This window comes from Salarias fasciatus, chromosome 22 (genome assembly GCF_902148845.1).
Source record: "Salarias fasciatus chromosome 22, fSalaFa1.1, whole genome shotgun sequence".
Classification (NCBI taxonomy): domain Eukaryota; kingdom Metazoa; phylum Chordata; class Actinopteri; order Blenniiformes; family Blenniidae; genus Salarias; species Salarias fasciatus.
Window position 1 is genome coordinate 3,631,551 of NC_043765.1, and position 21,878 is coordinate 3,653,428.

The following is a 21,878-nucleotide window of genomic DNA, read 5'->3' on the forward strand; positions in this document are numbered from 1 at the left end:
CATCCTGGTTCACTTCATCTGAGGCTCTGGTTTCATCCCCCCTTCACCTCTGAAAGTGTTCAAAGCCGAGCACATGCGCTCCCCGGTCACGGCCGCCAGAGCCCCCGGGGCCGCGGAGGGCCGAGTGTGAAGTCTGAGCTCTGTTGGCCTCTGATGGGATGTCAGGGTGAATTTCGGGCACCGCAGAGCGGCGGGCTGGCCAGCGAGCCAACTCATCACACCACTTCACCGCTTTACTCCCGGAGTTAGTCATGCAGTCCAGGCTGATTGTCTCCGCAGGAACACAGACACCGACGCTAACGGCTGCTTAGGAAGGAGAAGAAACGCTAATGACGCAAAAGAAACTTGATTTACTGCATATAAATGATCTGTCTGCTGTTTCTGCAGCTGTTTGTCTTTAAATTCAGTTCATTGTTAGCTTTGACGCATGGACAGTGGGACTGATTTACTGTGATCCTGCACAAAGTGTGACAAATTCCACATTCTGATTCATTAATTGCACCACAGGTGACATTTCAATCCAAAAGTACCGTTTAAATGTACATTTTTCCTTCAGAACATCGTTTTTATCGGATTTACCAAAGTTCCAAAAGCTTTCTCCCTCAACAAAACATTTGTAAAAAAAAAAAAAAACTGTTTTCAGATGAAGTGAACAAAGTCAGATTTCCTGCCTCGGAAAGCCGTCCGTTGACCCACTGAATGTTACCTGAGATTACCTGAGCGCAGAGTCGCCTCATGAATTTTAATTCAGCGCCAGAAGCCTTAAACCGAAGGTGTGTTAGCGAGCCGTGGATCAGGACACTCTAAAAGCCGATGTCCTTGTTTTTCTGCAGTTCTTTTTTTAGTTTTACAAGCAGAAACGTCTAAATCATGCAGAACTCCACGTTGGTTTATATAACCGCATGCTGGAAGTAGGAGACCACGACCTGGACTGCTTCGTATTTAAAGGTGCATTAAGGAGTTTGCATGTTTTATGCGAAACAACGGCCCCTGCAGGCCTTGGGCGTAACTGCAGCTTAGTGAAACACTCGTGCCTGTGGCTTGCGTCCATTTACGTGCACGGAAGAGAGGAACTCCCTCCTCGCTCTTTTAGTAGCGCTCGAGTAAAATTTAAGTTTCTTCTGCCTGGTGGGGTCTGTGCTGGAGCTGTGGCAGTGCTAGAAGCTGGTCTTTTCTTACTTTCTGGAAGCTCCATCCTCATACTGCTACGTTGTTGCTGCAAAGCATCTGGTGGAGTAATGGCGGACAAAACGAAACCGAAGGAAATCAGGTCAGCAAATTCTCCCCCCAAAAATTCTGGTGCCGGACCGGCACTGCAACTTTCAAATGACAATTTAGCGCTGTTAGAGGTACTTGCAATGAATATGTCAGGGCACATTGTACACATTATTGAATATTTGTAACATATTTATGGTGGAAATAAGTATTTTTAAAGTTGAAAAACTCCTTAATGCACCTTTAACACTGGAGCAATCTGAAAACCTGGACTGATGTCCTCTTGAATAATCTGCTTGTTTGGTTCTCACCGGGTTTTGACTAAAAATTGCTGAAATTTGTTTGAAGTAGTGCCTCAAGCACCTTTTTGCTTGGCTGTGATCCTGCTGCACCTTGCTGCTTGCTCCTGTTGCCTGTCAGTCCGGAGTTTTCCAGTCGTCGGGGTTAAACTGTTGGGAGCAAGAGGCTTGGTCAAGGTGGACAGGTCTGAGGTGAAGATCCTGACAGAGTCTGGGGGAAAATGCCCCCTATGTGACCAACAAGCTCTGAAAATACACTCAGTTTTCCAAAAACAGATGGTTTGGCGGTTAATAGTGCTTCTGTACATCTGTTTGATATTTTAAGTGTCGATGATTCTGTGCAACATTATTTTTTTTAAACAAATTTCCAAAGAGTAGTTGACACAATACTGGAATATTGGTGTTGTAGCTACCTGGTTGCTATCAAACTAGCCTCAAAGTCAAGCTGAGGAGAATGTTTTGGTCATTTCACTGTTTTGTTTTTTCTTTCCCCCAGAAAGTTTCATTAAAATTGGCTTCATGTTGAGATTGGAGTCATTTTCTGCAGTTCAGACATTAGATATTCAATATTTGTGGTCCACAGCAAAGAACAACTTTAAAGTTTAAATTTAAAGGCTGTAATATTTCCAGATGACATTGGGCCCCTGAACTAAAGTGTGTTTGAAACGACTGGTCTACACGTTGTTCATCATGATGACCTGCAGAACTGACGGAGCAGCTGAACTCGTCCTTCAGAGGGATAAAGTGTAGCATAATGGAGTGTGATCGTTAAGTTATTGTTCCTGTAGAAAGTCCTCCTCGCCCTGCTGTTTGTCCTGAAGCCGCTGAGCCTGGCGCTCCCGCTCACGGCGTTCCCGCTCACGGGACGGCGCTCCCGCTCACGGCGCTCCCGCTCACGGCGCTCCCGCTCACGGCGCTCCCGCTCACGGCGCTCCCGCTCACGGCGCTGTTCTGCAGGCCGGGCGCTCTTATCTGCTCGCCGTCGTCTTCAGATATATTCTAATTAGGACTTTGCTAAGCGTGCAGAAAACTATCCGGCTGCGTCGTCGTCGTCCCCCCTCTGAAGATGTTCTTGCCAAGGTCCTCGGGGTAGATGGCTCAGCAGACACATTCACACAATCACACACACACACACACACACACACACACACACACACACTTCTTGCCATTTTTTCTCATTTGGAAAGCGAAGGTTGACGCCTCACGCAGGTTGGAAGGATCCGCTCGCTTCCTCTCTGCACCCTGGGTGAGAATCAGCAATGCATCCTGCTAACAGGATGTCAGAGCGATGCCGTCCTCGTGTTCACGGCGCGGTTCGGTGTGTAGCCGCGTGCTCGCCGCGGTGGAGGCGTTGTGTGTGAATTAATTGGAGAGCGACAGCAGATGGAGGGAAGGCGATCAGCTCTGTGAAAAACGTGCCAGACCACACGTTCACTCCCAAACTGCTGGGTTATTTTCGGCGTTTGGACTTTTCCTGCCTCGACCGTGTGGCGGCGGCGCTTTGCTGAGCGAACGCCAAGCCGCTGTTAGCGTATGAAAAGACGAGCAGCTGCAGACTGAAGTGTCATTTTTGCTGAGATCCTGTGGGTTTCGGTGCCAGACGACCTCTTCAGACTCCCGAGAGCGCCTCCTGGCACCGCCGCTTTGAAACGAGCGCGCCCACGTCCTTCCTGTCCCACGTGCACGCCCATTCGCAGGCCCTGATTGGCTTGACCTTTCAGCTACAGAACAGAAAGCTCATCACTGCGCAGTTCGCACATGGTCTCTGCAGTCCTCAGGATTCATTTCCAGATCACGAACAGCCGAGTCTTATTTATGAACAGATCATTCTGCAGCGTTCTGGAAGGAGAGGATCACTAGAAACCTGGAAACTTTAATCCTTAATGTGGATCCACCAGAGGGAGCGAACGCACTCAGGTTGTTTACTCAAATAGGAAGACAGAGACGAGAAAAAAGACTGCATTCCAGCTTCAGTCTTTGATTCTGCTCCTGGATTTTGGAGACGTTTCTGCTCAGAAAATTCACAATGATGCAGTTTTTGAAGGCTGCATCCGTTTCTGTTTCCCCATTGGGACTTTATATAGTCATGAATGTCTAAGACTGCGTGTCTGTAACAGAATTCCCCTCAAAGTCCTTCTTTTTTTTTGCTCTTATTAAGAAAATGTTCACAGAGGCAAATAATCCAGTGCAGGTTCTTCAGGAATTTAAGGTAAAGAAGGAAGCATTAATGAGTTTCTGGGTGAGAGATGGTGGACGGTCCAGCTGCGAAATCCTGACTGAGCCTGCTGAATATCAGAACATGTGATTGTTTTGGATCCGGACCTTCGGGAAACGACGTTGGCTTTTAATTTGGGATTGGTCGGTAATGACTAGGTGATTAAAAGAAGAAGCTGTTAAGTGAGACTGATACAGTTCTTTCTTAATCCGCCTGCTGGAGCAGAGATGCACTGAGCCGTGTCTCCTCCTGTGGTCTCCATTCATTCCCCTCCGCCTGACTGCATCCCATTGATAAAAAGAGGAGTGGGAGGATGGAGGCTCACGTCCCGGCGGCTGCACGGCGCATGTCAGAGGAGCCAGGCAGGAATGTGATGCTGCTATTTATAGCAACTGTTGCTATAAAAAAAAAAAAAAAAAAAAAAGAAAGTCTGGCCCCCCGCTCGCCCACGCCGCTTCCCTTTGAAGCCGCGACGAGCTCTTTGTCTCGTCCCGCCCTGCCCGCCGCCGCGCCCCTCTCATCATGCTGTCATCCACGTATGCCTCCAGTCGGCGTTCGCCATTGTTCTGATGTCTCCCACCAGCGGATGCATAATTCATCCCCCACGCTGCTCGGCAGCAGGGCGGACGGGGTCGGGGGAGGAAGAAAGAGGAAGTGAGAGGGAGCAGCGCTCCGTGCTGCGCATCTCAAGCTGGCTCCGTTTGAATCCTGGCCCGCTCGTGCACGAGCTGCAACAAACCCGGTCCAGAACTGCCGGAGGAGCTTCAGGAACGTCTCAAAACCTGCGCAGGAGCTGGCTGTGTCCTCCGAAGGAGGTTCATACGCAAGTCGTTGGCTAAATGCTGAAACAAGCTCCGAGCGAGAGCCCTCAGAGGCGAGAACTCTGAGAAAACAGCCGAACTTCACCAGATTCAACATAATCCAGCTAGTTCCTAGAATGCCTTCCTCCAGCAGAGTCCAGTAGAAGCAGATATGTGAGGATAAAGTGTTGATGAGCTGCGTTCTGTCCGATCGCAGCGTCCCTGGGTGAACTATATGAAACTGGCCTGAGTGTGGCTGAAGGTGTTTCAAGTTATTTCACCGCCGTAACGCTCAGCAGGGCGTCGAAGGATCAGTCAGACTCGTCAATAGTGTTTATTTCATGATTTAGTGAGCAATTTGGCAAAAAGACGGTCAGTGATGCAACCAGTTTTAGCTTTGGGTGCCAGCTACCAGAGTGTAGCGAGGAGCTACGAGCTAACTTCCTGTACGGTCGATACAATCGATAAGAGCTTCAGATCTTAGAGAGCGACTGTGTGACACCTGGAAAGGTTTAAGTGCCTCAAACCACCGATGTCTGCGGCGCCGCCCCAAATGCCTCTTTAATATCAACATCAGTTTCTGATCACTTCCTTCTTATTTTCTCTAAAAATCAACCTGCAGTATTTAAAACGGGGCCCTCTAGTGGACTGAAGGCCAAATAGTAGAGGATGCATGGTGAAAATGACCAAACATTTACAAACTCAAATGACCACAGTCACGAAATGAAGCCAATGTGTTTCTCAAATGTTTCTAAATTCAAATTTTTACCATTTTCTTGGTGGTTTGGCCGGATCGGAACCTCTTGTGGACTGATTTTAGTCCACAGGACTTATATTTGACACCTGTGGCATGACTCAACCTTCATCTTGCTGTTGACAGCTGATGGTTTGCCTCACGCCTCCGCTCCCTCCAGCTTCAGTCTGGCTCGTTTTGCCTGAATTGTCTTTCAGGTCCAGAGCTGTGTGACGCTGCGAACAGCAAACAGTCCCTGAATAATCAATGTGCGGTTTGTTTATCCTCGGCTGCGACTCAAGGTCGTTCCTGGAGATGTTTCTCTCTCAGCAGATGTTTGTTTTTCCGAGTCCCATTATGTTCCGGCTCTCGTTCCTCGGACATCAGAGGCGGTGGACGGGACATTTCACGCCGACGGCACAGATGCTGCCGCCGCCGCCGCCGCTGTCGTCGTCGTCTTGTTCCACTTCAGTCTGAACTGTGTCAGCCTCGCCGACTGCTGTCTGAAATCTGTCCCTAATTGGCTTTTTTCCCTGGGCTTGTTGCTCTGCCAGCGCCAGACTGACATTTCTGTTTGGCTGATATTTAGCTGTCATCTTTTTCCACTCTGTCTGTCACCGATATCAAGCGCAGTCGCATGTTTATTCATGACGGGGCGTCGCGGGCTGGAACAGCTTCCACGCCGCTTTTGTTTTGACCAGTGGTTTTTAAAATGAGTCACAGTGTTTAATAGAAGCAGGAAGTTCCGTTTTAAAGCCGTTCTGCTCAGATCTGAGCCAGCCTGACTCAAATATAAATATATAAATGGAGAGGAATCTATTATCTGGGATTTATACTCACTTGTTAGCGTGACAGAGACAAGTTAGGATTATGATATTGTCAAAAATATTCTGTAATATTTCTATTTTGTAAGGGAAATGTGCAATATTCCTACTTATCTACATACAAAATGTGCATTAACTCTTGTTTTGTACATAAAAATGTGCAATATTCATATTTTATACTGAACTGAAAGAATGTTCAATAGTTCTTGTTCTGTTCATGAAAAATGCAATATTTCCTATTTTGTACTTCAAGAATGTGTAATATCCCTAAACGGTACGTAGAAGCTACACGATGTCACCAGGCACTGCTCAGTATTCCCACAGTGCCTTTGGGCGATGAGTAATATCTCCACACTTCCCATACTGTGCCTGTATAATCTGTAATAATCCCACAGTGCTCGTTGACGATGTGAATTTGCGATCGCCCCTCTCAGCACAGCAGACACAGACGTTTCACAACAGGAAACCACCTAATGTTATTTCCCTCCTCGTGTTGGGAAGCACAGCAGAATAAAAAACAAGACTTTGACTTTTTAACCGAAGCTTTAATTGGTGGAGCTTCACTGAATTTTACATATGTAAAAAAAAAAAAAAAAACGGTTGATCTGCAGGATATTTACCCTCAGTTCTGATAGATTCTCCCTGAAATTCAACCTGCTGCAGTGGCTTCTGGATCCTGTGGATTAGTGGTTCGCACTGGCAGGTCACACGGAGAAACCTCCAGGTTTGAATCTGGATTTTTGCGTGTTCTCTGAAGAGTTTGTGCGTCGGTTGGTTTCGTTCGAGGCTGATCTTTGACAGGATGTCGGCTCAGCCTCAGACTGGATGTAAGAAGTGAGGATCTCCTGTATCACCTGTTAGTGATGATCACACAGGCAGAATATCTGCTATCTGCTGCCATCTAGTGGAGCTTTCACGTGCTTACAATGAGGGACGGATCAGTGTTTTTTGCATTACTCCTATTGAAGTAAATCAAGAAGAATTCCGTGAACCTTGAGTGAAGTTGTATCTGATCGTCTGTCCTGCTTCCAGCTGTTCACTGCAACCTGAGCCAGAATGGCATCGACCACCAGATGTGTCCCGAGGACCTGACGTCGCAGCTGGAGGAGGACGAGGAGTCGGTGGACGCGGCGCCGGCGCTGCTGGACGACGACAGCCCCACGTACCGGGACGTCAGCCCGCCCATGTACCACCGCCGCTCGCCGCCGCAGCGATCCGTGTCCGAGTCTGAGCTGACCCGGGTAAGAGAAGCACCCGTCACCCCGACCCCGAGTCCGAGTCTGGAAATCAGGAAGATATCATCCAGTCTCATCAGGAGGGACTCAGGTTGATTCACATTCAGTGACTGATCAAAACATTTCTGTGTGAATTTGTCCGATTTTTAACAAATGGAAACAATATTTTGAACCTTTGAGGAAAAAAGGGCCTGAATGGAGCTGCAGCTTAATGATGTGACCACCAGGGGGCGACAGAGGTTCTGCTTTAGAGCTGTGCTCTTTTTAAAGCTACACAACCTTTTGTGGTTGTTTTTTGTATGCTATTAGTGGAAACTTAAATGAGCTTAAATATACAGAAGACGTGACAGTTTTGCAACTTTTTTTTTTATGCCAAATTAGGCAGAAACAGGAGTCGTAGCTCTATTTTCAATAAGTCCTGATATCAGCAATTTACTTCTGCACTGGATCTGCATGCTGCAAACAGACTTTTCTGGGTGTTTTTAAATGGCAAAATTGATTTTTTGGCGTTTTTCATTGCATTTAACACATGATTTTAGTCATATCTTTGATCAAATTGTATCATATTTCTAATAAAAAGCTAATATCTGTGTTCTGAACACACAAAACCTGAGACGCCCATGTAGAGGAGAATCCCTGCAGCAAGGAAAAACTGTTGAAAAGTTTAAATTCAGAGGTTGTCGACCCGCCCGGCCCCTCATTGGACTGAGTGTGGCTCCTGAACTGAAATGTGTTTCCCTGGTGTACATGCACAACGTTCCTCATGTATGTTTGTCTGAAAAAAGAAATTCCTCAAATATCAGTTCATTGAAACCTTTAGTTAGATTTGCTGTGGTTCCATCTGCTGAAGCTCAGTTTATCGTTTGTTTATGATTTTTTTTTAATACATTGAAAGAAAAGCAGCATCACATCTGTCAATCAGTGAAGAAATAAAGGGTCAAACCTGAGATGTGTGAGGAGAGACGAGCTCAGTGTTTCTGGTAATAGATCAGAGTACATCAGGTTCCTCACTGCCTCTCCAGAAATGGCGTGGGCGCATACACACACACACACACACACACACACACACACACACACACACACACACACACACACAGCAGCGTTGGCTCTGAGAAAAGTCAATACTCGCTGATTCTTCCAGGGTAACAGCGCCGTATCTGTAACACGTGTGAGTTATCTTGTAGCAGCGTATCCCAGCATCCCTCTGGAGCCTGACCTCCTCCGCTGGAGGAGTGGACTGGATTCTCCATCCTCTGTAGAAATGGATCAAATGCATCCAGGCTTTAATTATATAGTGTCCTAATCTGTCCTATTAGACAGCGCAGCCACAGGGAAAAACTGTTTATTAATACTTACAGCATCGCAGCTCCTTTCAGGGTAAAACAGGGTGAACGGAGAAAATCTCTGATTGCTTCAGAAAAAAAAACGAAACAAACAGAAAACAAAAAAACCCCAACACGTGATAAGACATGCAGCTTCTAATGCTTTGTTATTATTATCTGACCGTTTGACTCACAGCTTCAAGGCACTTTATTGATCTGCTCTGAGATTAAAATAATTAATTTTTGTAGCAAAGACAATTTTAATCCTATTTGTTCTTATTTTTCTCTTCTGTGTCTTTTTGAAACCTGTCTATCTATATCTGTATCTATCTATCTTATAATTTATCTTCAGTTATATTTTATATTTGAAGGTCTGACTGTTCCCGCCTGAATTTCGAAACTTTCAAATATGAAATATAACCGTGTTTTCCTGGAGATCTATAGTAATGAATATTAACTGGTTAACGAATTGGTCCTGGTCTGCCTGCAAAAGTTCAGTGAGAACTATTATTCAAATGAAGTAAAGCTTCCGTGATGCATGAACGTTTAACATCGTGCACGTAGAGATTTCAACATACTGTGAACATTTAGGTCCGTTTAGAGAAGAGGAATATCAACAAGCTCCGTTTGTGTAGGAAAGATCTTTTTCTTCCAATAGTTTGAATTGGAAGCAAAGAGAAACGGTTTGATTGAAACGGTTAAGAAATGTCAGCTCAAGAAAACCACGTCTGACCTGATATTTAGGAGAAATACTGAAGCTTCTGTTCTGCGTTTGTCCAGTTCAGGCAGGAAAAGAAGACAAAATCCTCACAGAACGGCTTCGAACAAGGAAATTTAGTTCCTCATAGAAAGAAGAAACATTAAAATTTTAAATTCTTTGTTACATTTAGTCACATTTGTTACATTTAGTCACATTTGATCAGTCCAGATGTGACTTTAGAAAAGGTTTAAATGATCCTTTCAGCGACATTTCAGGCCAGTTGGAGGTGAGAATAATAATAAATGTGGTTCTGCGTGTCGGTCTCGGGCTGGAGGTCATCTCAATGTGTTACAGAAGCCGTGCTAATTTCCAAATATTGGATTAAAGTGAGTCACACACCTGCCTGGGTTCATTACGGACTGGAGGTTCAGCGGCAGAGTAAACATGAAGCGTAAAGCAGCCATTAGGCGCTAACATCCACAGCAAATCGCCTCGTCCCAGCCCTGATCAATACCAGGCCCAAGGTCGCTTTACGGACCCTGCTGAGTCCCAAGGTCGGGGGGGGCGGAGGGGGGGCCGAGCGGAACGCCGCTCTCCCTCTGAGGTGCCTGAGCCGAGCTGAGCCGGCGTCGCCCGCAAATCCAATTTCAAACCCAGGATCCTTATGAAGGCTTATTAATTTATCCAGCATGGCGTGTTATTCTGCCAGCCGTCCGCCGCTCCCTGGACTACACACACACACTCACACACACACACACACTCACACACACACACACACACACACACAGACACAGACGTATCAGGGTTTCATCCCCTCTCCTGTATGTAACAGATTAATTAATGGAGGGAATTTTCATCTCCTGCCAGGCCTGGCCGGGAGAAGCCGAGCGCGGCGGAGAGCGGGCGAAGCGAGGAGAGCCTGCCAGAGCTGTTAATTAGCCGTGCGGTGGAGACGGGTGGAGACGGGTGGAGACGGGTGGGGACGGGTGGGGACGGGTGGGACGGGTGGAGACGGGTGGGGACGGGTGGAGACGGGTGGAGACGGGTGGGGACGGGTGGAGGCGACTCAGGGCCCCGTGTCTCCAGCCGCCTTTCACTCCATCAACATGACACTAAAGGCAACTGCTGCAGTTTCAGTCCCCCGACACTAGAGGGCAGTGTGTGACAGGCAATGCTGCTGCTGCAGCACCACACACACACACACACACACACACACACACACACACACACACACACACACACACACACACACACACACACACACACACACACACACACACACACACACACACACACACACACACACAGCAGCTCCTCCTTTTAAGAGACATGAAAGTCATCAGTGCTTTGAAATTCATTTAGAAGAGTCGGATGTGAAGCGGTGGAGTGGTCACACTCCTAACGCCGCGCCGCCGTTTCTCACCAGCAGGCCGTGTTCAGGAGCCGCACACACACACTGATACACACTGACACTCCAGCTGAATCAAAGCCACTAGCATGTTCCCTGGCTGTGTGTGTGTGTGTGTGTGTGTGTGTTCTGCCTTATTATTGGATTGTTGAAGCTACATAATATTTTCTTGTTGTTTACAAAATATATTTCATTTGATTCTATTTGTGATCACTTCAATAAGCAGGTGACACACACACAGAGGCATACACACACACACACTCACACACACACACACTGCAGTGTTACCTCTTTATCTCATTATTGCTTTATTTTATATCCTGATTTATTTTCTCTACGTTTTATGTGATTCCTCTCAGTGAGCCTGCAGTTTCTCTTTATTTCACCTCACATTCCCGGTTCCATTCCAGGTTTGGGGGCTTCTCTGTGTCTGATAGGCGTATTCATTTGTGCTCTTTGGTTAGTCAGTGATGCATTGTGGGAAGACGGCGTGTCGGCAGAGGTCCTCTGACGTTTCAGTTGCACCTTCTTAAAGGGACGGTGTCGCCGACGGCCTCTTCCTGCAGATCAGCGCAGCCTGACAGGAAAGCAACCAGACCTCCGGGAGCCACCTTCACGGACTCCAAACATGAGGCCCGTGGACTAAGTCCGGCACGCAAGAGGCTCCAAAGAAAATCCTTAAACCTCATTGTGGCGCTGTTTTGCCGGTCCAGCCCACGTGTGTTTGACACTCATGTTTCGAGGATCTGGAGCCGATAAAACGGCACGGTCCACGATTCGGGCACCAAGCCGACGTTCGGTCGTCACGCCGAGGCGGAACCTCACACGATCACGTTTCCTGCTTTAATAAACTCTGTGAACTTTGCGTGACGTGTCCACAGCGAGCTGGTCCGTCGCCGCTCCGCAGTGTTTTTATTAACCTGATTGCTCTCGGAAAACGAGCTGCTGTTGTTTTCAGCACAGCTCTGTTTCATCCAACAAACAATGCGGCTCCTAATGAAGGCTACTAGATGGCTGTAATGGTTCTGAACAAAAGCTCTGAGCTGTCAGAGCGCTATTGAATCTGCCTTTTTTATTTTTTTTTTTATCCTTGTTTGCATTTGTTCAATAAATGAACTCTGCCTGCTCCGTTCTGTCTGGGGAAATATCCGGAGGGGCGGGTCGGGGTTCAATTAGAGCCATTTCCAGGAGGTATGCAGAAGCTGAGAAAAACTCCATCCGCCATTAAAAGCTCCTTGTGGCCAGTTTAACACCGAGTTCGCCGCATTATTGACAAAACAATGTCCTCATGTGAGCCGATCGCTGCTGCAGTTAACAGTTTTTAATTGAGCGAAAAACCATCTGACCCCCAATCAGTCCGAGCATCTCTACGCCAAAACAACAACCGGGACACGAGGGGCTTCGTTCGCCGCTCTCCTCAGAAACCGTTACTGCGTCCAGCGCGGCCGCCGGACACGCTCCCCCGGTCACATGGCGTTTGGTTGTGGATGCCTTTAATTCCGGCTCCGGTTTGTTTTCCTGGTTCTCCTCACAGACTCTCAGATTGGATCTTTAGACGCTCGTCAGTGTTTGCGTGCTTCATTATGGAGGTGATCGTTTCCCACCGTGCTCGATAATGCATGCATGTTTTCTCAATATTAATTAATTCCACAAAAAAAACAGACAAAAATACAAAATAAAAGAAAATCCATTGGCACTCATTTGAATTTCAGTTGGGTTTGTTGGTCTTTCCCCCCCCAGATGCTTAATATTCCCCTTTAATTTTTTTAAGGTTGTCCTGGCTCTGTTGCTACGGTAACGTGAAGCTCAGTGGGAGATGTGCCGGGCTTTCAGATATCAATTAAAGCCAAGGACGGCGGTGCGCCCAGATGGCGGTCGGACGCTTAGCGTGTGCTGGAGTGTCTGAATATATGTTGCGTGTGTGTGTGTGTGTGTGTGTGTGTGTGTGTGTGTGTGTGTTCCCAGATGTATTCCACTTAGAAATAAAGCCGGCGTCTCCTCTCACCCCTCTGCTGTCATTCAAACCTCTAATTGGCCCGGAGTCTCTTGAACGCAGCTTTTTGAGCATGATAGTACTCTTGTTTTCTTCCCTCTGCTGTCCCCCCCCCCCCCCCCCCCCGCCGCCCTCTGGCTCTCCTGGCTGGCAGCAGGAAGGCACCGGCTCACCTATCGTGCCGCTCTGGGCTAAATCGCTGCAGAATGTAAAACACAGACGGCCGTTGACTCACAAATGGGTTCACGGGAAAATGAGAGCCTCCCGTGTCGAACTCTGCAGAGTCCGTCCGCTCCTTTCATTCCTCTGCCTCGTCTGTCAGTCCAGCCGTCCTCCTCACACACACACACACACACACACACACACACACACACACACACACGCTGGTGTCGTCCTCCATCTTGGCCTCCCTCTCTCTCTGTCGCCTCGGGCTTCTAGTCGGGGTTAATTAGCATCGAGTTGGGTTGTGTTTAATGGTTAATGTGGGTTCCTCCTGTGATGCCACTCCCTCCCCTCCCTGCAGATTCTACATCCCTACACACACACACACACACACACACACACACACACACACACACACACACACACACACGGCCGAACAGTGGCCAGCCTGCCTCCATATCTACCTGCTTTCTGTCACTTCTCCTCCCTGCAGGGGAGACGGGCCATATGCCCCGACCGCCATGTTCATCTCCCCCCCCATCCTCCCCCTCCTGATGGGGGAGGTGGGGGGCGAGAGACAGAGAGAACCATGTGAGAGAGACGGGAGGAATGAGAGGCGCCATATGTGGCGTGAGGAAGACGATGCGATGGATCTGACGGTGTGAGATTGAGTCCAGCGGAGAGACGAGACGTGATGGAGGGAGGGTGGAGGTGAAGCCAGTACCTGCTGCTCTGCTCCCTCCAGGGTGGAGCAGTCCCGCAGTCCAGCCGCAGAGAAATTTTAACCCCTCTCTTTCAGTTTGTAGTTTTCAGAAGCCCCCGCCGCCCCCCGATCTGAATCCGAAGCTTTGGCCGAGTCATCGGGCGGTCACTGCATCGCCGGAGAACGGGGAGGATTTGAATTACATGAGTCTCTCGCAGTTAAATGCGATACGGACCCGTGAGTGTGTGCATGTTCTCCGACATGCATTTTAATGTGAGCCGTCACTCGTTTCTGCAGCTCAAACACAGACGGACTGTTCTGAAGCGGGACTGCGCTTCACTTTACTCCCCACTAGGGGCGCAGGAGAGCCGCTGCAGCGATCGCCGCTAGTATGGACTTTATGGTTTGTTTATGTGGCCTCTGGACTGGAGAACTGATTAGTGTGGAATTGTGGGGTTTTCTCGATTCCTGTGTGTCTCCGTTTGTCCGGGTTGTAGTTTACCGAAGATGGCGTCACAAAAGTGAGCCTGTTAGTCTAAAATGAGGGCAAAACAAAACCCATGAGGAGAAATCCACTTAACATCTAATTAAACAGAAACCAATTGTAATGTTTGCGCACAGATCTGATGCCAGACACACACACACACACACACACACACACACACACCATTAGGAGTATAAACTCTGTTGCTGAAGTACCTTCACAGAGCATCAACGCCTCTTTATGAACTTTTCTCCCGACTCGGCGCTCCTGTTGTTGAGAATATGGATCAGCGTTCACGCTGTGGGCGATCGATTGACCCGCGCTGTGTGTACACATGTTCAGGACGCGCATCACGCCTAATATAAACATATAGGGGTCGCTCATAAGAACACACACAGGACGGATGTTACAGTCAGACAGGACGGCGTCGGCACAGCCGTTAATTTGTGAAATGTCTCCTTATCGACGTCCCTGGAGTTCCGCCTCTTCTTCTCACTTTAACAGATTAATATTTCATCGATCCTATAGGGAACCTGTCACATAATGGCCTGTTAATGTATGGAGGAATTGAGTGGAGGGCGGGCCGGTTTAAAGGTGACACGGCTGCACTGCGGCTAATCAATGGAAAACAATGACGGAGTGTTTTCTGAGCAGCTTCTGCGTCACGCACACTGGACTCCACGTTTGTTTGTTTTTTTGTGTTTCTGCGCAGCCGGGATACGTGAAGCTGTCCAAGCCGGTGGCGCTGTGGACCCAGCAGGACGTGTGCAAATGGCTGAAGAAGCACTGTCCCAACCAGCACCAGATCTACAGCGACTCCTTCAAGCAGCACGATATCACAGGTAGGACGAGTCTGCAGGCGCAAACCTTTCATCTCTCACTTTATCGAACAGACGGGTTTAGAAGAAGAGCAGCTTCCTCCTTTACATTCACCAAAAATAACCTCTCGACTCGCCCTGAACCCGTTACTATCTCCTTTCTGTGTCATTTATGATCCAAAAGTCTGGTGAAACCGGTGAGAATCACACACATTCCTTCACTCCAGGCTAAAAGGAAAAGCTGGCTCGCTGCTGGTTTTCTGTAAAAGACGTTTTGTGAAGAAGTACGATGTATTCAATGCATTCAAAATCTGACACAAAACACACATTAATGTACAAAGACCTGTGAAACACGTCGAGCAGTAAAACATGTAAACAGCATCACACACCGAGGCCGTCACTGGAGAAACCGGAGTGTCTGTCATTCTATTGGCTTTATTCACGATTGCTGTGATAAAACAAACCTTGATTTCAATGCTAATTTCCTAAATTGCCTTTGCAGATTCGTCTGTAATATAATTTTTTTTGGTGATTTTTTTTTTTTTTTTTTTTTGTTTTTGTTTACTGTGAAACCGCCAAGGTAGTTTCTCCTCTGACGGTTCCACATCAGCGTTCAAGCTTTGGTAATGAGACCATTTTGTGGTGCTTTGCAGTGAGAGAGAGGCTGTCAGGAGAAGATTTCTTCTTGTTTTTCATCGCGCTGTTGCACAGAATGCAAAATAGTTTGGACTCCTTTTGCCAAACTTGAAAGTTTCTGTCAGAAAATGTGCCGTAGTCCCATCACGTGGAGTCATAATGTTTAAACCAGGACGCATGTTGCCATATTTTACAATTGGTGGCTTTGGTTTCTGTTGAATTTGTGATAAAAACTATTTTCCAGAAGTGTTCATCTCTCAGTTGATTGTTTTGGTCTTTATCTCACGTGAAGCTGGGGTCACATCGGAGAACTTTAGCCTCTACAAAAGACAGAGAATGTATCTCGGAGTAATTTAGAAATTATTCTGTTTGCTATTTCAATGCGGCCTTTCTCAGCTTGCGTGGTAAAAGTCAGACGGCGGAACGTTTACGTTCATGACCGACGTCGCTGTTTTAAGCTGGAAGGTTTGTCGTCTCTCCATCTCTCTGTCTGCAGCCGCTGAGGAGGAAGAAGCTTCTCATTCGTCTTTCTGTTTATGGCAACACAGTGAAAACTGTAGGGAGGGTTTTTTTTAATTTTTTTTAAGGTATTAAAGGAAACTTTCATTCTGAGTGCAGCCATCTGCTGAGAAATGCCAGAGAAATGACTGATAATTACATGAAAATAACTGGAAAAATATTAATAATTACAGTTTTGAACACTGAAATGATAAATAAACTGCACATTTAAGATCAGTGGGAGAAACCTGAAATTTGGCGACTTTCCCAGAGAACCTCGGGCGCCGTCAAGCGTCGTCGTGGGAGATTTTAAAAGTTCAGCTTCAGCTGAGGCTCATCCGTCCAAACCAGTGACGACGGGGAAGAAAAAGCTTGATTTTAATTTTTGTCGGGCTCAAGCCCCTCCTGCCTCAGTCTGGGTGGATCCAGACCTTCCGGCCCGCCCGTCTGTCGGCGCCGCCGCGTCAGTCACTCCCCTAACGAGGCTCCTCAAGGTCACCGCTCCGCTAACGAGGCTGCAGCCCGCGCAGCGACACACAGGCGCTAATTGCCTCTCGGAGCTCGACTGATGGCATTAATATGTTTATTTGTTGCGGTGGAGGACCTCCTCAACCCGGCGACCGGCCGGCCTGCCGGCTGGCTGGCGGGATGAATCGCTCGGCAGCGGCGGCGGCGGCGATGAGTGGCGTAATGACTCAGCCGCCGTTTGATGCGTTGTGACTGTTTTGCGGCGACACGGAGGATTCGGAGACGGAGCATCGTCTGTTTAATGGCCTGAGAATACGACTCTTTGCTCTTCAAGTCGCACATATACCCCGCCACCCGCGGCGAGGTCCGGGAGATTACCCACAGTTCATTGCACGCCCGCTGGACCGCCGCCACATTTCAAACGCAACTCGAGGACTCTTTGATTTTTTTCTTTTTTTTTTCTTTCTTTTCATTCAGCATTTTCTGCATTATGTGTAAAACATAATTTTCTTTAACTGGAAATTTCTCACGAGGCTCAAACCTAAAGACGGAAAATTAATCTAACTTTAAGATTAAACGCCTCGGTGTTCCTGACACGCCTAATGCATTTAGTTTGAGTCTGTAAATAAATTATATTTTCTCTTATTAGTCTTCCGGTGATTAAAACATTAAACCTCGGCTTCCTAATGGTGCATTAACTTAACGACCCGCGTTTGTTATTGAGGTGTTAATGATTTTCACACCGGCGAGGGAAGGGTTAACCCGGCGCACGTGCACATACAGTACACACACGTGCACACGCCTGCTTTTTTTTTTTTTTTTTTTTTTCTGCTGACACCATTAGGAGATAATGACATGCACAAAACCTGCAAGTAATTCAGTTTGTCTCCACATCGAGCATTAATTAACAGAACCCAATTAAAAGCGGCCGAGCCGCACCAATCGGGGCTCACAAGGCAATTTGCATCCCAATCAATCTTTGAAATATTATGCATGTGTTGTGTTTTCTTTTTTCTTTTTTTTTTTTTTTTTTTTCCCCCCTCCTCTGTGCCTACACCCCATTAGAATAAACAAGAGGGAAACAAATGATGGAATATTGTTGTGGCGAACAATCATGCGTAGACAAACAAACAGTGAGGATGAATACGCTTATAGGCGCGCGCAGCCGTGCATCTGAGAAGATCGATTTATTCAGTGCGGCTGTCAGACGCGAGCTGCGACCCTGGAAAATTGGAAATGTGTGTGTTTTCGTGTGTGTGTGTCAGCATGAATAGACCCTGATTTTTTTTTTTTGGGGTGTTCTCTGTGCTGCAGCAGGTCTGGACTGTATTTCCTGTCCGATCCATCCATAACGCGGCGCTCGGCGCCGTTTTGGGCTGCCAGCGGTGCTCAGTCTCACTTGTCTTGGCAACGTAGTCATCCCTTCATAAAGTAGCAAATCAATAAGCGGTCTCTATTCCAGATCGTAATTCAAACAGGCGTTTGTGTCCTCCCCTCTTTTGACACAAACCAGCGGCGGGGGAAAAGCGTTTTACTGCGAATCGGCGCCGGCGCAGCGCTTCAGCGTTGAGCGGCTTCGGTATGCGGCAGCCGCCTCCCCGCTCGGCTCCTGTAACCTCTGCCAGAGAAATCAATGTTTTCCATCCTCCCTCCAGCCTCCGCTGCCAAGAAGCCCTCTCCCTTCCTCAGTCTTCACCTCCCACCCCCAACAGAGACGGCGGCGAATTTGACTTTAACACCCAGCTGCCATTAAAAATGCATTAAAGCATATTAAGGCATAATTAGATATTAGTCCCTAATCCATTGTAATTACAAAGACAAAGCTCTTTTGGTTGAGAGAATAACTTGGCAGGATGAATTAGTTAAACACGCAGTTTCCGATACCTGGGATGTGATCGGCGGTAAGAGGTGTGATGACACAGTAATCAACAGAGAGAGGCGGACGTTTAAACAGCCTCTCGGCGACAGAACGCCGCTGGGCGGAGGCCGACGGGCCGACGGCTGAGGGGTGAAGTCCAGGCTTTTAATCTGAAGATTCTGGAGCCGCAGCGCTGCCATGAGACCAGAACGGTGCGAATGTCAACGGATTAGCTGAAGTAGGAGTCACACCTGAGATTAGAATCTGGAGGCAAGTGTTGTTCACCTCCATCTACTGAGCATGTGTTGCATTTTCAAAGGCTCCAAGTCACTTAAACAGACACCCAGAATGTTACCAATGTCGTCTGTTCTTTACATGAAAACATAACGGTTCTTAAGTTGCTTCAATCAAAATCTGCATCGTGAAGAGGAAAGGCAGACATTTCTGTTCTCTGGTGCACATTTTTATCATTGTGTTTTGTAGCTTTTACTGACATTCAGCTGGCTGAAATGTCATAAAGACTAAGGTTTTTCTGTGGCGCTGTCGCAGCATTCTGTTTGCAGTCACAGTTTAGTCACTTCTTTATAAAAGTCACATGACCGAAACAAAGGAACTAAAATGGCCGCTTATGGTCCAGCAAATGCGGCACGGCAGCCTTGGCTGCTCGGCCATATTGATCAAGCCAATGCAACATTCAAAAATCAACTCCATGGTCGTTCTTATGCCTTTTCAAGGTTACTCTGCTCTTCATCAGCTCATCTTCCTCATGTCTGCATTTCTACATCTATTGATGGGTAAAAGAGGTTTAGTTCATGAAGTTTCTGATCAGTCCAGCTATGAATGGATGAACCACTAATACTGAAAAGTGCTCAAATATACATATTACAGCATAAAAACTCATCAGTATTAAACAGTATTCTAAAAGCTGCTCTTCCCACCTGGACACACACGTCTTTTAATAAAACATTTGAAATGGGCCAAAAAGAAAAGGCTAAAAAAAAAAGCTTTACCTGGCTTCTGCTGGAATTATTCATCCATTTTTCTGCTTTGGCGGAAAACACATTTCATCAGGCTTGATTAATAAAAGGAGAAGCCGGAGCAGAAGAAACTACTTTTAATATCGGGGGAAAATGAATATCCAGCCTCGCAACGCCGGCTGGAGAACGGCGGCGTCGGCCCGGCTCTAAATTATTGATAGCTGGTAATGTTATTGGTTTAATGAAGGTATCCAGCAGCTCGCTCCGCTCCGCTCCGGTTCTTTAATTCCGTTTCATCACGGTGCCTCCTCCAGAACCCGGCGGCCGGCGGCGCCGCGGCCGTGAACTCCTCGTGCGCTGGACGCTCCGCACCGCTACCGGATGTGTGTTTGACTCCGGTTTCAGGAGAAAATGCTGAATTTAATTGCGTTCTGAGAGTCCGTCTCCACGACGACGGTGTTTGGAGTGAATGAAAATGCAGATTTTTTTGGGGGAAAAAAACCGCTTCGTTGCCATGGCAACAGAAATGCTGCTACTGTTTGCTTTTGCTACGTTGTAGCCGATTGCTCTCTTCCCGTGTGGAGGAACCCCTGTGATCTGGACTGAGGCTCGCCGGTCTGGAGGCATGTTTAGTAACGAGGAGATGAAAATGTCTTGAATTTCTCTCCTAAATGTCGCATATTTTGCAAAGCTTTTAAAGCGGGACACCTAAACAACACCGTTTTCTAAGCCAAAAAGAGAGAAGATCCGTTTGTCCTCCTTCCCGTCATTCAGACCTACCGGAGTGAAGAAAACTGAGCCTGAGACTTTAATTATCGAGAGAGAAAATAACCGCAGACTCATAACTCCTCCGAGTCTGGACTCGAACCGGGGATTTCTTGACGTGAGGCAGGAGTGCTAACCACTGCACGTCACGATTTGTTGCCAGAGGTTTCTGTGACAGAGACAGAGCAGAGGAATTCATATCCAGGAAGCCGGATTTCACCGACTCGCCGCGTTACGACACGGAACTGAGTCTCGGTGTTTAACAGAGGAAAAGGTCACGGACAGAAGCTTCCACGTTTCCACAGTGATGTTAGAAGGTAGTAAAGCTTTCAAAGATTGGTGGGAAATGATGTTTCCTTTTAACTTCTGAGACAAAATAAAATTTCTAACACAAAAATACAGAATGTCCCATAGAAATAATAATATATTTTTATTGATGGCAGCACTCAAACAGGAAGAACATGCAAACTCCACACACTGGGAGTCTAACCCACAACAGTCTTCTTGAATTAGATTTTTCTTTTCAGCTGGTTCACATCATGCAAGAACTCTTCATTTCTAATTTATTCCACTTTTCTATACTTTGAAGGATGCTTCAGAATTGTTGTTTCTTCATCTTTCTTTCACAGTGTCATCGTGTTGACAGTCAAGATGAAGAAAAAGTGCTCTTTGTTCTCATGTCTCCTTTATTTCTTTGTTTTATTGTTTTGTGTCTTTATGTTTTCTCTTTGTTTCAGTAAAACACCAGAGAAGTTCTTCCAGTTTAAATACATTAATATCTCACAAGTTGAAGGTTAAATAGAAATTCAGTTTGTTAAAGATTTAGGGACTCGTTCAGATTGAAACTTCAAGTCTTATAATAACGTCGCTCCTGCTCACAGCTGCTGTAAAACAGGGGTGTCAAACATAAGGCCCGTGTTACCATGTTAAGGTCACAAACCCAGTCGTTCCGTAATGGCCGCGGGAATCCTGCTAGTTAGCGCCATAGCCGACCTCGGGGCCGTTCCGGTAGCATCAGAGTCCCGGTGATCCGACTGCGGGTCGTTAGCCGGGCCTCCCCCGGCAGAGAGCCACCGTAATGACCAGCGAGCTCAAACACGACGAGCGGTGGAATCGGCAGCCGGGGGTTATTATCCCCGTGTGGGAGTGTGTGTGTGTGTGTGTGTGCGCGGCCGGACTGTCTTCATCACTCAGACAGAACGCAGCGGCGTTCTGCGGCCTCTGTCGGGTAGCGGTTAGCATTAGCATGAGATCAGAGGCTGCGGGAGACTTTTAGCCGGAGGGCCGACGAGCAGCGCCCTGCCGGAGACCATCGGCCTGCGTCTGCTTAAGGCGCCTCGTGGTCGTCAGCGGGTAGAGGAGGGTGTGTCACACAGCTGAGCGGGAGGTTTGGGAAACGCGCGTGTGTGTGTGTGTGTGAGTGGCGTGGGCGGTTTACCTGAGGAGACGTCGCAGCGGAGAGCAGGGCTGCTCCGTATCGCCGGCCTCCAGCTCGGCCGCCAAAAGATGTCAAGGTGCCATTTTTGGAGCCGGAGGGCGCGGAGGGAAACCAGCGTTAATATGCCGCCTTTGTGCTCCTGTCCTGATTCATGGCTGCCACACACACACACACACACACACACACACACACACACACACACACACACACACACACACACACACACACGTGGCCATAATTGGCATAGCGTTTTCAGCTCCACCTGCAAAATGAAGCAGGATCAGCGTCCGTGTGTGTGTATGTGTGTGTGTGTGCATGCGTGCGTGC

General features: G+C 47.6%; 1 protein-coding gene across 2 annotated transcripts in view; it reads left to right on the forward strand.

The window, feature by feature from the left end:
- The window catches only part of samd12 (sterile alpha motif domain containing 12), a 93,580-nt gene that overhangs the window by 12,652 nt on the left and 59,050 nt on the right, over positions 1-21,878 (forward strand). For both annotated transcript variants that reach the window (XM_030082160.1, XM_030082159.1), the window contains exons 2-3: positions 7,119-7,327; positions 14,806-14,935. In XM_030082160.1, coding sequence (XP_029938020.1) covers positions 7,119-7,327; positions 14,806-14,935 — 339 coding nt within the window. The remainder of the gene's footprint in view (positions 1-7,118; positions 7,328-14,805; positions 14,936-21,878) is intronic.